The sequence below is a fragment of the Narcine bancroftii genome, chromosome 4 (assembly GCF_036971445.1).
Source record: "Narcine bancroftii isolate sNarBan1 chromosome 4, sNarBan1.hap1, whole genome shotgun sequence".
Taxonomy (NCBI): domain Eukaryota; kingdom Metazoa; phylum Chordata; class Chondrichthyes; order Torpediniformes; family Narcinidae; genus Narcine; species Narcine bancroftii.
The window spans coordinates 50,898,368-50,916,231 of NC_091472.1; the positions used below are offsets into that span (position 1 = coordinate 50,898,368).

The 17,864-nt window shown below is 38.7% G+C and overlaps 1 protein-coding gene across 5 annotated transcripts in view; it reads right to left on the reverse strand.

The window, feature by feature from the left end:
* The window catches only part of spata17 (spermatogenesis associated 17), a 327,736-nt gene that overhangs the window by 167,063 nt on the left and 142,809 nt on the right, over window positions 1-17,864 (reverse strand). For 4 of the 5 annotated variants that reach the window (XM_069931274.1, XM_069931275.1, XM_069931276.1 and 1 more), the window contains one exon: window positions 11,113-11,261. The exons of the other annotated variant lie outside the window; for it this stretch is intronic. In XM_069931274.1, coding sequence (XP_069787375.1) covers window positions 11,113-11,261 — 149 coding nt within the window. The remainder of the gene's footprint in view (window positions 1-11,112; window positions 11,262-17,864) is intronic. 5 annotated transcript variants of the gene reach the window in all.

Here is a 17,864-nt window from a genome sequence, read left to right on the forward strand (position 1 = left end):
TTGGTTATATGTATTTATCTGTGCTATGTAAAGTACATTGTTTGACTTGTTGAGTTTCTCCAGCATTATGTTTTTACTTTAACCACAGTGTCTGCAGAGTTTCTTGCTTTACTTCTGATACCTATGATAAATTTGACTTGGGCTTCTACATTCCGCAGTCTTCTGCATTTTGTGCACTTGTGTTTCTAAACCAGGCCATGGTGCAGCCAACCTGTATACTTTCCACTCTAAACCTATTAAGGTTGACAGTATATTCAATGACAGAATTCTTAGAAAATAGAGGCTTTTTCATATTTGCTTCAATATGCTGGTGCAGTTTTAAGGTTCATTAACTCTTCCAATTCCAAGAATTAGGTTAATGCTCTTTTTAAAATTTCAGTGTAGTGTAGATTTTGTTTTTGTTCTGTTGAAAAGTTGGATGATCGTTATTTAAACTGAATGCGTGACTTCCTCAGAAACAATAATTACTGAGAAAGGCAACTCATTATTGTTCAAGATAGTAATGGTTTGACATGTAACCTGATTTCACATTTAAATACACAAATCTCACAGACCAAAAGTGAATAACATTTAAACTGATGAAAATTCTGGAGATAGTCGAAAAAATATTCATAATCTTTTCCCCATATATAAATCTCTGCATCACTCCTCGTGGTCTCCCCATCTCTCTCTCCTCATAATATGTTTTTAGTGTCAAAAAACCTCAGCAAAGAGGAGAGAAAATTGTTTTCTTTAATTTAAAAGAATAGGTCATAATTTCACCAAAACACACAATGTTCTTTAAGGATTCTACAAATCAGATGCAAGGAGAATATTTCCCTTAACTAAGGAGCCTGGAATCGGTGGGAGCAGTTTCAGAATAAGCCATAAACTGGGTAGGGTGCAAGAGGAGAAATTTCTTCAGTCAATAGGTGGTGAATCTTTGGAATTCTTTATTTTGGTGGGTCATAGGGTTTAATGATTGAAATTATTCAGAGCATGATAGATTTCTGTATTTTAAGGGCCATGAGAAGAATGTGTGAAAATGGCTCTTTAGTAGAAAAATAGCAATGACAGAGTGGGCTTGAGGGATTCAGATGCCCACAGATGCTTATATTTCTTTTCATTTTAACATCATCCCCCTTCCCTCTCATGCTCATCAGAATGTGTTTTTTGAGAAACACAAAAACAGCTAATGCTGGCATCTGGAACAAACAATAAGATGCTGGAGGGACTCAGTAGGTCAGGCAGAAATGGTCAGCAACATTTTGGGTTTGAACCTTTATCAAGACTAAAGAGGGAAAGGGAGGTAGTGATCATAAAAGGGAGGTAAGGGATTGGGTAAGTGCTAAGAAGTGATAAGATATTGGACAAAAGGTGGAGAAATGGATGAGGGGGAGATCACGGGGAGGGAGCTTGAGGGAAAAGTGAAAACAGAAGCAGATAAAGGACAGACAGAAACAGTGGAACCAGTTCAGAGTGGGGAGGGATACTTAAAATTGGAAAACTCAATTTTTATGCCTTTGGGTTTAAGGCTACCCTGGAAGAATATGATGTAATGAATCGCTGTTCCTCAAGTTTACATTTGGGCTCACCCTGGTAATGAATAAAGCCAAGGACAAACATGTCTGTGAGAATGGTGAGGGGAATTGAAATTGCTGGCATCCAGGAATTCCAGCCCATACCAATGAACAGAACACAGGTCACCCAATCAGTGTTTGGACTCATCGATGTTGAGGTGGCTATACCTAGTTCACCAAATGCAGTTCATTAGTTTGGACAATGTGTCTATTTATGGCTTAAGATGGGGTGAGGAGGGAGATGGAGGGCAGTTGCAGCAGGAAGTACTTAAAGGGTAAAAGGAAAAGGCAAAGGGAAGATCAGACCACTCTCAGAGAAAATGATACCTACAAAAAGCAGAAGAGGGTCAGGAGAGAAGACAGTGACTTTACACTGAAGTTTGCGGAACAGTCAAAAATTGTCATGCCACATACAGAGGCTGGTGGGGTGGTAGGTGAGCACCAAGTATCCTGTTTTGTCTGGGAGGAATTGGGTGCAAACAGCAGTGTGTGAAATGGAGGAGATACAGGGCTTTATCAATGAGGAAGCCACATTTCTTGAAAAAAGAGGGGATTTCAGATGTGCTGGACTGAAAGGCATCTTCACAGGAACAGATATAGCAAAGGCAGAGGGGCTGGTAGAAAGGAGAGAAAGATGTTTACCTCAGGTATTTGTGGGAGTCAGTGGATTTTTAATAAATGGCTGTATATAATGTCACCTGAAGCAGAGATAGAGAGGTGAGAGAGGTATTGGAAATAGTTTGTAAATTTGAAGGCAAAAAAAAAGGTTTAGCACAGACTAGAAGAGCTAAAGGGGACTGTTTCTGTTCTGTAAGGCTCTAAGGCGGGGAGAGCAACAGAGGCTGGGAAGTGGTAGGTGGCAACAACAAAGACCTGCTGGCTAAGGTGGGCAGATGGGAATGGTAGGGGAAAGGGATGGGGGCTAAGTGGGTTCAATATGTTGGTGATAAGCAGATGAAACCAGGTGGGGGAGAGAAAAGAAAATGGATAACTGCTAGCTGGCAGATGGGTGAAAAGAAGGGTGTGTGTAAGAGGACCTGGGTATATTGGAAATAGAGAGAATGGAACAGTGGGTGGGGGGGCGGGGGCTGCGGGTTATATGAAATTGATAACTCAATGTTCATGCCATTGTAGTCTGTTATGGGTGGTCTGTTACAATGTGGTGAAGACAAATATTACTGATATCACAGAAAAATGTCATTAATTTCACAATTTAAAAAAACTAAAAAATTTGGTTTCACCAAAACTAAACAAAGATCCCATCAGTGGTGTGGGAAGGCATTTGTGTTCACAAGGCCTCCTGTCCCCACTACTGTTCTGTGAATTTGTTGTAGGTAATATGTTCTAATTAAATGTATATTCAATATAGTCACTACCTTAATGGTGGTTGATTCAATATCTTGCCTACAATAGGCTGTGGACCTGGCTTAAGAGAACATTAGTGTCATTAATGGTACAGGCATATATTACAGCTAAGAATGGACAAATCTGTCATACCACCAGCTGCATTAAATAGGCGAGTTGAAATATGAAGTACAAATAAGTGTTGCTCCATAAGAAGGTTGCAAATTAAGTTGTGATCTTTGTGCAAGTGGAACTACAAGTCAAGTTTGGGACACTATGCTCAATATCTTTCTGTTACAGGATATGAAGACTATTAAAGCATATTAGATGTATATTTGCAAAAAAAAATTCAGGATTTTTAAAAAATACCTGAAGTTTTGAAACTTTACACAAAACCTTTTCCAGAAACAGAAATAAAATGCAAGACCTGTGATTTTTTTCATCCAAACAAAGTATTTTTTTACAGAAAGAAGATTGCTCATATTTAGATGTCACAGAGGTTATCATTTTTCATAGAAAGATACAGGCCACGATCCACATGGAATACATCACATGTGCTAAGAGAAAACCATAACTTCAACAACTAATAGAAAAACTGAAACTGGGAGAGGAAAATGAATAATATTGTACCACACTACTTTTATAGAACATGAATATTACTTTATAGAAAAAGACATAACATATCATTCTATCCCAGGGTTTTGGAGGAATAGCTATTTCCCTCCATTCATTTGAGTGATTTATCTAAGATTTAAGAATAATGGGACATGAAAAAATTGGCTTCAAGGTGATAAGCATCAAATAGTTCTCTGATGTATTCAATTAAATAGAAATATTACTATTGTAATGACAGTCTTAGTTAGCTATGAGCAAATGCACCTTAAATATTCAAAGAAAAAATCTTTTTGTTGCAGTGTACAGATCCATGCATGAAGCAAGTTATAGTCTGAAAGTAAAATAACTTTGCAATCAAAATTTTATTAGTACATGAAAAGGATATTCCTAATTTCATAAGTAGCTTATATTAGGAATCTTTTCAAAACTTTTAAATGGTAGCATTAGAATTCTTTGTACAGTATTTTGTCACAAGATAAATCCTATCTTTTGAGTGCGGATTTTCTGCTTGAAAATGACAAAAATTATTCTGAAATGAGTAAAGCTGTCATATAAAATTAATTTTCATCAGTTGCATAAGTAATACCAAATTATTAGATCTTTGGAATGGATTTTTCAGTTTGGACCAATGCCCAGAAAGGTTTTAACCAAACAGCTAAACACCTTATAAAAAGGAATCACAAATGATAAAGCAAAAACTATTTCTGCACAAATTAAGATGACTTCAGCTTATTTAATTGGAAACTGAGATAACTGGCTTCCTACTAATATACTATAAAATGAACTACTTACAATGAATGTTAGAAGTTCAGAACCAGCTGAGCTTATGTATATTTATTGAAAATGCAAAGACAAAAGGTTAGTTCTCTTTGTGGGTTATAAATGTCGGAATAATAAATACTCTAAATTTTAGTTAATGCGTGGCAACATGAACCAAAGCATTCCAATATTCTTCCTGCCGCTCTATAACCTGTCATTGGTAAGTGGGCCAATGTAAGCTAAAATAATATTGAATACTAATGAATAAAACTGTTTTTCAGTATTTTTACTGACACAGTGATATACACCTGCAACTGCTTTATTTGACAGAAGATATTCTTATTATAGGTTTCAAAAGCCATATTAATAGATTCTATCTGATAAAATTTTTGTTTCCTTGTTCTTAGGAAGGACCCAACTTGTAAGGATTGAAGATTACTGAATCCATAGAAGTTTAAAATTCTACTCCATGACAAACAACTACTCATTATTTAACTGAATTTTCATATGAGCATGAAATTTCACAGAAGTTAAAGACTATTGGTTGCAATAGGTACGTTCAAAGTTCAAATTTATTGTCAGTGTACATACATGACAGCACATACAACACAGAGATTCATTTTCCAGTGGGCCAGGCAGAATTGCAAGTCAAGTCACCTTTATTTGTTGTTCATACCATGCATTTCATGGTAAAGACGAGATAGCATTTCTCCAGGACCAAAGATAGATTTACATAAATCGAAATTAAAATATTGACATATGCAATAAAAGTCCATGGAACACTTATGTTCTGGAAATTCAGGAACCTGATGGCTTGGGGCAAAAATCCATTGTCCAATCTGGATATAAATGCATGAGTGCTATGGTACCTCCTACCAGATGGCAGAAGGGAGAAAAGTTTATATGAGAGGTGTGTGAAGTCCTTCACAATGTTTATTGGTTTCTGCATACATCGAGTGTTGTAGATGTCTATCATGGTAGGGGTAGGAAGAGAGCCCCCAATTATCTTTTCTGCTGACTTCACTATCCTCTGTAGGGCCTTATGCTCTGAGTTGGTCCAGCTTTCAAACCAGGTGGTGATTTAATTGGTCAGAATGCTCTCAATACATCCTCTGTAGAATGTAGTGAGGATGGAGGGTGGGAGATAAACTTTCCTCAGTCTTTGCAGAAAGTAAAAGTGCTGTTGGGCTTTCTTCGCTATGGTGCTGGTGTTAAGGGACCAGGTGAGATTCTCCACCAAGTGCACACCAAGGAACTTGATACTCTTGACGACCTCAAAGGTAGAGCCATCAACGGTCAGCAGAAAGCCTTCCTGAAGTTGACATCCATCTCTTTTGTTTTACTGACGTTCAGATACAGGTTGTTGGCTCTGCACCAGTCTGTTAGCGACTGCACCTCATCCCTGTACGCTGACTCACCATTCTTACTAATAAGGCCCACCGCAGTCATGTCGTCAGCGAACTTGATGAGTGGTTCAAGCTGTGTTTAGCTGCACAGTCATGAGTCAGCGGAGTGAACAGTAGTGGACTAAGCACACAGCCCTGGGGGTCTCCCATGCTTAGTGTGACAGTCTTGGAATGCTGTTTCTGATCTGGACTGGCTGAGGTCTCCCCGACAGGAAGTCAAGAATCCAATTACAGAGGGAAGTGTTCAGACCCAGCAGGTTTCTAATTACTGGTATCTGCTAACTATACTCAAGAAGAAAGAAATGTAAACAAAAGAAAGAAATATAAACAAACAGACTGCAAATTCAGAAATATAAACATTCTGTAATAAATAATGAATGTAGTATCTAACTGTATGCATCTAAGTGAGTTTCTGAATGAGTCTGTTGTTCTGGAGTCTGATAGTTGAGATGTAGCAACTATTCCTGAACTTGGAAGTCAGAGTCCTGTAGCACCTATACCTCCTTCATGATGGCAGCAGCAAAAATGAGAGCATGTCCTGGGTGGTGCAGATTCTTGATAATTGCTGCTGTTCTGCAACAGCAACATTCCATGTCGGTGATCTCAATAGTGGGGACAGTTTGTAGTGATGTACTGGGCTGTGTGCACTACCCCCAGACAGGCCATCATGCTGTTGGTCAGTGCACTTTCCACTACACATCTGTAGAGGTTTGCCAATATTTCTGATGAGATATAAAACCTCTGCAAACTCATGAGGAAGTAAAGGTGTTGACATGCTATCTTCATGATGGCATTAACATGATGGGTCCTGGGAAAGTTCCTCTGAGATTGTGAACTCCAGGAATGTAAAATTGTTCACCCTGTCCTCCTCTGATCCCCCAATGGGTCATTCGCCTCTGTTTCTTTTCTTTCCTAAAGTCTATAATCAGCTCCTTGGTCTTTGTAAGATTGAACGTGAGAATGTGAAAACTTCAGCCAAGTTTTCAATCTCTCTCCTGTATGGTGACTCGTATCCCCTTTTATACAGCCCACCACAGTGGTATAGTCAGCAAATTTATATATGGTGTTGTTATCGTACTGTGACACATAATCATAAGTGTAAAATGAGTAGAGCAGGGTGTAAGTATGCAACCCTGCGGTGCTCTGTGGCTAATAGAAATTGTAGAGATGTTCTTGATAGTGCACACTGATTAGGGCTAGGAGGTGAGAAAATCTGGGCTCCAATTGCAGAGAGGGGTATGGAGGCCCAGGTCTTGGCATTTGCTGAGGGGATCATGGTGTTAAATGCCAAACTGCAATCAATAAAGAGGATCTTAATGGATGCATCTTTGCTGTCCAGGTGTTCTAGGGTTTTGGGTAGTGCTAGTGAGAAGGCATCTGCTGTAGACCTGTTCCTGCAGTAGGCAAATTGGAACAGATCCTTCTCACACTCAGACAGAAGCTGATATGCCTCAAAACCAGCCTTTCAAAACATTGCATCATTGCAGATGCGAGTCCCACTGGTCCAGAGTAATTTAGGCAGTTACCATGCTCTTATTAGGCACTGGTACAATTGAAGCACTGGTACAATTGAGGTTGAAGATATCAGTGAATACACCAACCAGTTCATCGGCACTGGTTTTCAGTACTCTGCCAGATACTCAATCTGGGCCATTTGTCTTCTTGAAGGAGCCTGCATGTTGTCTTTGCATAGTCACAGTAGAGGATCATTGGGGATGTGGGGCTGCGCAATGATTCTTACTTGTTCTGGTGATCAAATCGTGCATAGAAGGCATGAAGCTCATCTGGATGTCTAGCTTTGCGGCCTCCTATTGTACCAGATTTGGTTTTGTAGCAGGTTATATCATTTAGACCTTTCCACAGCTGTCAGATATCATTTGTTGTTTCCATTCTCATCTGGAATCTCCACTTTACCCAGGAGATGGCTTTCCATAGGTCGTAGGGGCATCTTGAGTAGTGTCCTTGAATTCCAGACTTAAATGCCTGTTATCTAGCTCTCAGCATGTTCTGAATTTCATTGTTCATCCAGGGTTTTCAGTTCAGGAAAACACAGAATTATTTTGTGGGAACTCACTCATCCACAGCTGTTTTAATAAGGTCAGAAATGGCCTTCGTGTAATCATTCAGATCTTTAGTTGAGTTCTTCAACTCTGCCCAATCCACTGGTTTGAGGCAATCCTATAACAATTCTTCAGCCTCCCTTGACCACTTTCTGGCTGTTCTGATCTCTGGAGCCTCACTATTCGGCTCTGTTTCTATGCAGGCAGGAGAGTACTGCCAAATGATTTGACTTCCCAAAATACAGTCTCAGGAAAGAGTGATAGGCATTTATTATCTTAGTGGGCTGGGACCTCTTGTACAGCAGGTTACCTGCTGGTGATAATTGGGCAAGGTTTCATTAAGACAGGCGTGACTGAAGTCCCCGTTTCTTGTTTGCAAAGCACATCATGCAGTTCCGCAAGTGCCTGTTTGTAATTGGCATCAAAAAAGATATAAACTCTCTTTCAGTGAGAATCACTGATGAGAACTCTCAGGGTATAGAAGGTCTGCACTTAATTGATATTTGCTCTAAATCAATAGAACAGGAGGTCGACATAACCCCAACGTCCACACAGCAGCACTATTAACTAAAAACACACATGCTGCCCCTTTCTCTTTGCCAGAATCTGAGTTTCAGCCCAGTCAGTCTGTGAATGGTAAAGTTCCAGTGATAATAACCATAGGAAGAATCATTTTTAACTTTCAGAAAAACCTTTCGAATACATTTTTCCCTCCTTAATTTTATGTAACCTACAAGTTAATTATGGTCATTACTTAAATATAAACTTCAAGTTTGGATAGAGGTTGGCTTTTGAACTATGGACAGATTTTGACATAGAGAGTGGTGATGAGATCACAAGTGTTGTCACCTTGAGAGAAGACAGCATATTTATCTTCTATAAAGTCTTTTCCCAAGGGCAGCATTTCAGCAAAGTTAGACATTGCTTGGAGGATAGATAACTGAAATATTGAGACACACTACAAGTTCATTTGAATATCAGAGCAATTGAAAACAATTGTCTGAGCCAAATGGTTGAAGTCCAGATCAGTATTCAGATGCTGGACTTTTATGTTTGCCTAGCAATAGAAACAGAGAGATTGACCATAAGAGGAGGCATGTTGTTTGTGTGTATCACTTCCATTTAGAAAGGAGAAATTATATTCTGTGCATCTTAAGTTGACATTTATTGCTTTAATATGCATTTCATACTGGTTCTTTGGAGCCTTTGGTCTTGATTTCATCTGGGTTTCTGTGACCACGTTAGCCATGAAGTGTAGGACCATCTCCTCCAACCTAAAGGGACACGGTACATGGGAGGTTCATCCTCGCATACCAATAGCCTCTCTCTCTTACTACTGGTGGTTTTTGTCCAAAGTAACATGAAGCACTGTAAATACCAAGTTATAACATCTTATAAAAGGTTGAAAAAATCTTGATAAAGGATTTGAACTTGAAATATTGACAGACAATTTCTGACCAATGATTCTTAATTAAAAGAAGGATGTTAATATGTTAGAAGTAGTTCAGATAAGTTTACCATACTAATACTTGGAAAGGTTGAATAAGCCACACTTGTATCTGATGGATCTTAAGAAAAAAATACAGGATTAAATGACTGGATTAAGACATAAATTCCGGACAGTCTCGGCAGAATGAATATGGAGAGGATGTTTCCTCTTGTTTCAGAATCTAGAACTATATTTTGAAGATTGTAATTCTAAGTCAAGCTTCTAAGTCAAGACTTGAAGAGATGGTGTTGAGGTGGACTTCCCATTTTTCAACAGCCCTCGTACTTGTTGATGATGACAGTTATTAGGGGTTACTGTCAGAGTAACAGGTGAGGAACTGCAGTACAGTTTGTCTACTGTGCACTCTGCTGTCATCATTAACTAAAGAAGGGAAAGAGTGATTTGGGTGATGGATGGATGCTAATCAATCCGGTAATATCATCTTGGATGGTGTTGAGTTCCTTGAATATTTCTGAGTTGCACTCATCCAAGCAAGTGGAGAACATTTCATCATATTACTTATGGTGGAAAGGCTTTGGGGAGGTCAAGAAATGAATCATTCGCTGACTTGCTTTTATTTATTTTCTTGCTTACTAGTAAATTTACCTCACAATCCAAGTTTGTCTCATACAATCCCAAATGACACTGTGTAAATGACTTTCTGCCAATCTGCATCCCTCTGCTGAACTTGGAACAAAAGCAACAGGTCATGGCATGACAGCATATCATTGCTTTTGTTGGGTGATATCCCAGTCCCTGCACCCTGTCAGTATTTTTCAGATTGTGCATCGATCTGTTGACACAAGTCATGCTTTCTAGATAAAAAAAGCATTGTCCCATTTAGTCATCAAACTCAAATCAACTTAAAGCCAAGTGAACTAATCAGTTCGAGCTTGTAGATTGAGCAACTGTACTTAGAAATCTTTAAAATCACATCCAGAAAACTCTTGACATTAATTGATATATTTCACAACATGATGCGATAGATAAAGAAAGAAGATTTTTCTTCAACACTTCTCTATAGCACCCATGCTTTCAAAATTCTTATAGAGCTTCAGGCACTAAACAATAGCAGAAATAAAGCATTCATCTTGCAATATCATGGTTCTTCATGGAGATTCACTGGTGTTTTATATCTCATAATAAACTGAGTTATACAATTACAGGCAAGATAGATGAGTGCTGATAGGTTGGAATTTATTATATGATGTTAAATATTTCTTATTATGGTAAGTGATGTATAATACTGCAATATGAAAATGTTAGTTTTAAGTTATTTATTTAGCATGTTTTGATAAAAATAATGCTGTGTTCAGTCTTACCAAGTATACAAGGATTGGTATTCCTTCCAAACCAGTAGAAAATTAAACTTATGAAAGAGAAATTAAATAATTGCGCAGCATATAGAAGCATAAGTATCTGTTCTTCCAACACACACAAAAAACCAAAAGGCCAGTTTTTGGGTACCTCTTACTTCATTGCAGACTTCATCATTCCTCCTCATAGCACTTTTGACCATGAGCAATGATCTCACTGCATACCATTTTTATTGAAAATGAGCCACGTAGGTATCCTCAGCCTGATCATAATAAATAAATGGAAGTGACTAACCAGTTTGTTACATCTTTCAACTCGTGTATTACGTGCAATGTACACATAATGTGTCCATGCAGCCAAGATCCGATTACTATACCTCATTGTTCTGCTATGAATAATCGATAAGTATAAAGTTGAAGTATTTATTTAAAAAAAAAATAAAGTATTAAATTATTGCTTTTGAAAAAAATATTGATTATTTGATATAATTAATAATAAAAGGATAACAATGGTAACCGTCTACATAAAAATAAGTACTATTGATGTCAAAGATAATGACTTACATATTGTCATGTACACGATTTCTCCATTCTTCTCTTTTCATCTCTTCTCTGGCCTCCTCCTCTGATGTGATTGATGTTGCCACCCGCAAGGTTGGCTCCAAAGGTTTGTAGCGCTGTTGCAATACTTCAACAGTATCGCGGAAGGGTCCCTGACAGGTACAGGATAAGGTAAATGTTTTATTGTCATGTTTTTTGACACATTATTGATGACTGAGGAACCTGTGCTTCTGTGTAAATGCTGCAAGCTTCTCTTTTGTAAATTATTTATAAAAGTAATACCTTTTGATATACAGTTACAAAGAACATGAAAGTTGATAACATTTTGTTGATAGATGAGAATTCAAAAGTGTCCAGAGCTGTAAAAAAACTGTTTGAATTTTAAAATGTTAATCAATATTTTACTAAGTTAAATATTTGCAAATAATACAGAATCAAAAATCTGGGCACTGTGATGAAGACTTGCAATTTGTTTTTATTACTGCTCAATGTATTCATACCTTCTTCTCTTAAATCCCTCTCATCTTCAAACAACTTTTGATTTTATTAGGTAGGATGGTCACAATATATAATATCCTTTAAAGCTATTGAAGTGAGGAGCCAGTAAAGGCAATAATCTGGGGGATAAAATTGACCCTTCCACAACAAAATCTGAAACACATTGATTTTGACTGAGACCATCTTTCAATACTCTATTCACAATATTTTATTTCAAAGGAAGGCTTCCTATTTTATTCTTATCAAATGCTGCCTTCCTTCATTCACAATCTTGTCACCCTAATTGTATTGTAATGATTCAAGCAGTTTACACTAATCATTTCACTCCCTTCAGTACGAACAGATCATTTTTGCTCCCACTATGCAGTCCTCCCCATGATCTTATTGCTGCAGCAATTTATTTCAGATGAACAAAATATCCTGCTTAGCCAAAGCCTGCCAGGTGAACAGCAGTGAAACACAATGCTGGAGAAACTCAGCAGGTCAAACAGTGGACTTCATATAGCAAAGATAAAGATTTATAACTAACTTTTTGGGCTTGAGCCCTTCATCAAGATATGGACAAAATGTGGGCAGGCATCCAAACAAATAGTGGGGGGAGGGGCAGGGTGAGGAGCACAGTTCCACAGGAAGGAACTGTAATAGGTGGATAAGGGAGGGAGGGCACACCAGCAAAAAAGGGGGACGGGGATGACCTGTGAATAGAGAGGGAAGGGGGTGAAGAGCTGGAGGAAAGGAGACAGAGGGATGGAGAAGAGAGAGGAAGAACAGGGAATAAGCTAACAGAAACTAGGGAAATCAATGTTAATGCCATGTAGCTGGAGAGTGCTGAGTTGGATAATTAGGTGTTGCTCCTCCAAGTTGACACTACATGAGGCCATGGAAAAATATGTCATCTATTACCTTTGATGTTATCTTTATCTTTGCAATATAAAGTACACTGTTTGACCTGCTGAGTTTCTCCAGTATTGTTTTTACTTCAACCACAGTGTCTGCAGACTTCTGTAGTTTACTTTGATGAACAGCAGTTATCCAAAGAGAAAAGGAAATAAAAAAGTATCACCCGGTCAGATCCATGAATTTCATCCACAGTAAGGGATTACTAAAAGACTAGTTCTGCACCAGGGTAGAGCAAGAGTCTGTCAGACAGTGGATCTACTTTCTCCAATTCAATCCTAACTCAAACTTTGGATGTTTGGTTGTTACTTAGAATTTAAAAAAAAATCAAACTTCTACGCTCATTTCTTCAATCAAGTGAGATAATTGTAATTAATTGATGATGATTTCAATGGGATTAAGTATTCAAACTTGAACTTTCAGACATGGCAGGTACTCAAAGATTGATCACGAAAATGACAGCATAGTGAATTTAACAATTAGTGTCATAATGACAGCGCAGGGTCAAATCCAACACTGAAAGGATTTTTTAAAAATTCTCCATGTGTATGTGTGGGTTTGTATGTGTATGTACAGGGATTGTCAGTTAATTGGTATATTTGAGGGCATGGGCTAGTGAATCAGAAGGGCCTGTCCCTGTGCTATATGTCTAAGGTTAAACATTTACATTTAAAATTAATAGCAGCATGTTGATATGGAAAGCAATGCAGATGTTGGAGATATGCAATTAAAACATAACAGTGGAAATTGTCAGCCAATGAAGCAGTATATTTGCAGAAAATAACATAATTTTTCAGGTCCATGATCTTTTGTAAGTCGACGAGTCCTATAATTTTTTAACTCAGTTGGTCTAACAGCTGGTGTGTGTGTGTGTGTGTGTGACTACAATGGGGTCTTAATCTATTGGGTAAGAGGGGAAAGGAATGGTAGACAGACCTATTTCAGGTAAGTGTGAGTATTGTATTTTGGTAATTCAAACTAATAACAGGACAGTAAATGGTGGACCATAAAGAGTGCTGAAAAACAGAGAGGCCTAGAAGTTCAGGTACATTGTTCCTGAAAATGGCAACACATGTACACAGAGTGGCAAAGAGGCATTTGGAATGTTTGGGTCTTTCCAAATGCATGTTACCTGTTTCTGTGTTGAAAAGTTCTATGACTCCAACCTGTATTTTCTTCTAATGTTTACACACACACACACACACACACACACACACACACAGAGGATGTGATAGGTTTTGTGGTCATGTTTAAAAATGGACTTGAGCATTATTAGTAGTTTGTCAAGCCCTGAATATTTGGCCTTGATCTCACAAATCTGTGTGTTCGTGATGCCTGCCCTTCTTTATTATTTGATGAGATATCCCAACTTCAACAATGCATTCCAAACTGTGCAGCATGGTTCACTAGCCGCCATTACCTGAAATGATCCAAGGTTTATGTTCAGAGTGACAGTAACCTTCAGCTGTAAAGGCATGCAATCCATGCTTTGGTACTGTGCTGCAGGTGGGAAACTTTGAAAACCTTAGCTTTTGGATATACAATACTTCTGATAGCCAGAAGGAGCTGTAAGGTTCCTGGTAGAGTCTTTGGATGGCCAAACTATCCCAGTGAGAGCTCTTTTTCAGTCAAGAACATCTGACTGGGATAGTTTGGCTAGTTTCTTCTTCTTGTCTTAATTGTGCAAGAGCCATGGTCAGATCTTTTCCAAGGTGTCTATTTACAGTGAAAGAGACTGCCTTGAATTCACTGCACACCCAGAAACAGGAAATAACTCTTGGAATGAAGTATGTTCAGTTGTGAATAAAACCTTAACATTATCTGCAAAGTTACATAATCGATTTCCTTAAATAGCACAGGCTTGTCCAGGTTGTTAGGAACTGTTTTGCTGTGTGCCACCTGATGCACGATCAATTGCACAAAGAGTGAAGTTATTGAAACTGAAGGCTTTTATTTGCAAAAGATGGACAGCATCCCTGTGTTGGTTGCTCACAATGACCCAGACTCAAACTGGGGGCAGGATTGTGGCATGACAGCCTTTATAGGGAAGAGTCACGAGCTGGCCAGTGAGTGCAGGGTCGAGCAGGAAAGGTCATATAATTTACATATAACAAAAATGTACAATAGTGGTTTCACAACACCATCCACACATTTAATTTTAAAAGAGAATTTGCAATTTTAATATGTGAATGGACAACCTCTGGCCACACTTTATATCTTTCACTTGCAGCCCAATTTACTAGGCCTCTATCCTTCTTCATTAATTGCTAATGTCAACTGCCTAACCTTTGACCCACCACTCACAGTGACCTTCGATATGCTGAAAAATGCTTTCGCTTCCATCTTTCAAATTCATCTCTCTCTCTTTCTCATTTACCCTGTTTTTTTTCACTTAGTACAGTCCTAATGTCAATGTCTTTAACTTCAAGGATCACAGAGTGGAATGAATACAATGGGCCATAACCATAAATTGCTGGAAAGACTCAACAAGTCAGACAGAATCTACATTAGGAATATCTAATTACAAAGTTTATTGCACTGAAACATGAGCTCTGCATTTCTTTCCAAAGATGCTATCTGATCTCTTGAGTATTTCCTATGTCAGTTTTTATTAATCTAATTAATATTTGAGGGAAATGGATCTTCTGTTGGAACTTCATGATGATAGGGTTTGTTAACTGTACTTCAGTTCAAAAAATATTTTAGTCAATCTTACAGTAAACTGAAAGGCATTTAATCCCAAATGTTCAATCACTATATTGTTTTAATGGCAATATTCTTTCTACATACATTAATTACTGCTTATTATAAATTGAGTTCAGAGTCATTCTTATATTTTTAATTCATTTTTTTTGTTTTAATTAACTAATGATTTTTTTTTCTATTCTTTAATCACTATTGCAGTGAACTAAACAGCATGGGTGATCAATGTGTTGGAGTAAACAGCATTAAGCAATTTCTTTTATTTTATCAATCCCCCCAAATTTTGTTCATTTGCCTTTTTTTTGCATCAGAATTATATATATGACTTCATTAAATGTCCAGTTAAATGTAGGAGGCAAATTTGTAGATTTGCACAAACAATTAGCACAATGTAACTACAGTGCCAGTGCCCTGGCTTGAATCCAGTGCCCTGGCTTGAATCCAGTGCCCTGGCTTGAATCCAGTGCCCTGGCTTGAATCCAGTGCCCTGGCTTGAATCCAGTGCCCTGGCTTGAATCCAGTGCCCTGGCTTGAATCCAGTGCCCTGGCTTGAATCCAGTGCCCTGGCTTGAATCCAGTGCCCTGGCTTGAATCCAGTGCTGTCTGAAAAGAGTTTGAACATTCTTTGTAACGGAGTGGGTTTCCTTTGTGTGCTCCATACTTTTCACAACCCTCCAAAATATATGCGATTTGTAGGTTAATTGTAAATTTGGTCAGCAGAGGCTCATGAAATGGAAGGGCTTTTTAAAGTGCATTCAGAGCCAGCTCTTCAGCGCTTGATGTCTTGTTTTGCGGAAACTGCCAAAATGTTTGGCCTGGAAGTCAGCCTGAAGAAAAATGAGGTCCTCCATCAGCCAGCTCCTCGCCATGACTACCAGCCACCCCCCCCACATCTCCATCGGGCACACAAAACTCAAAACGGTCAACCAGTTTACCTATCTCGGCTGCACCATTTCATCGGATGCAAGGATCGACAATGAGATAGACAACAGACTCGCCAAGGCAAATAGCGCCTTTGGAAGACTACAAAAAAGAGTCTGGAAAAACAACCAACTGAAAAACCTCACAAAGATTAGCGTATACAGAGCCGTTGTCATACCCACACTCCTGTTCGGCTCCGAATCATGGGTCCTCTACCGGCATCACCTACGGCTCCTAGAACGCTTCCACCAGCGTTGTCTCCGCTCCATCCTCAACATTCATTGGAGCGACTTCATCACCAACATCGAAGTACTCGAGATGGCAGAGGCCGACAGCATTGAATCCACGGTGCTGAAGATCCAACTGCGCTGGGTAGGTCACGTCTCCAGAATGGAGGACCATCGCATTCCCAAGATCGTGTTGTATGGCGAGCTCTCCACTGCCCACCGAGACAGAGGTGCACCAAAGAAGAAGTACAAGGACTGCCTAAAGAAATCTCTTGGTGCCTGCCACATTGACCACCGCCAGTGGGCTGATATTGCCTCAAACCGTGCATCTTGGCGCCTCACAGTTTGGCGGGCAGCAACCTCCTTTGAAGACCGCAGAGCCCACCTCACTGACAAAAGACAAAGGAGGAAAAACCCAACATCCAACCCTAACCAACCAATTTTCCCTTGCAACCGCTGCAACCGTGTCTGCCTGTCCCGCATCGGACTTGTCAGCCACAAACGAGCCTGCAGCTGACGTGGACATTACCCCTCCATAAATCTTCGTCCGTGAAGCCAAGCCAAAGAAAAAAGAAAGATCTCTAAAAATTGTTTTTAAAAAATTAACGCAATGCTCTTGCAACACCCATGAGCCTGGTTCAAATCCAGTACCACCTGTAAAGAGTTTTTACCTTCTCCCCATGTTTATGTGCGTGCACTCCAGTTTCCTCCAACATTCCAAAGACATATGGGGTTAGTAGGTTAATTAGTCAGTGGTGTATTTGCGTGGCGTGGGCTCATGGGCTGGAAAGGCTTGTAACAATGAAGTACTAAATTAAAATCTCTAAATTAAAAATTACATAAAATGCTGTTGCAAAGATACAGCAAATCAGATAGCTTTCATACAAAGAAAACAGGAACTGTTAAATGTTCGACCATTTTTCAACACTCTGCACCTAATAATTGAATATAAATTCTTGGTTCGAATGAAACACCAAAGTCTGCGATTATAGTAAAAAAAACACATAGGAGGAACTCAGCCAGTTTTGCAGCTTCCAAAGGAGGTAAAGATATATTACTGATGTTTCAGGCCTGAGCCATTCTTAAGGGTAAGAAGAGCTCAGGCCCAAAATGTCAGTAATATATCTTTACCTCCTATGGATGCTGCAAGATTGGCTGAGCTCCTCCAGCGTTTCTGTGCATTTTAAATAAATTCCTGGTTGTCAATATGCAATGTCTAAAGCATAGATGTGCAAAGTTTAGAATGGACACCATTCAATATCTAAGCATAACTACTTCTCTAATATGCACTAAGTACATTTACCACTGATACTATTAGAAAAATTCAAACAATTTATATTTGATCAAGTAACTCAAAAGCATCAAGTGTGATTTCTTAGCAATTACTCTTAATGCAAAAGTATTTCTTATATAGATTTGTTTATAAAAGGAGATACTTTATTAAATATTTATCATGCATTCAAATGAAACAACTGATTGTTAATAAATGTTTGTTTGTATGGGTTTCCA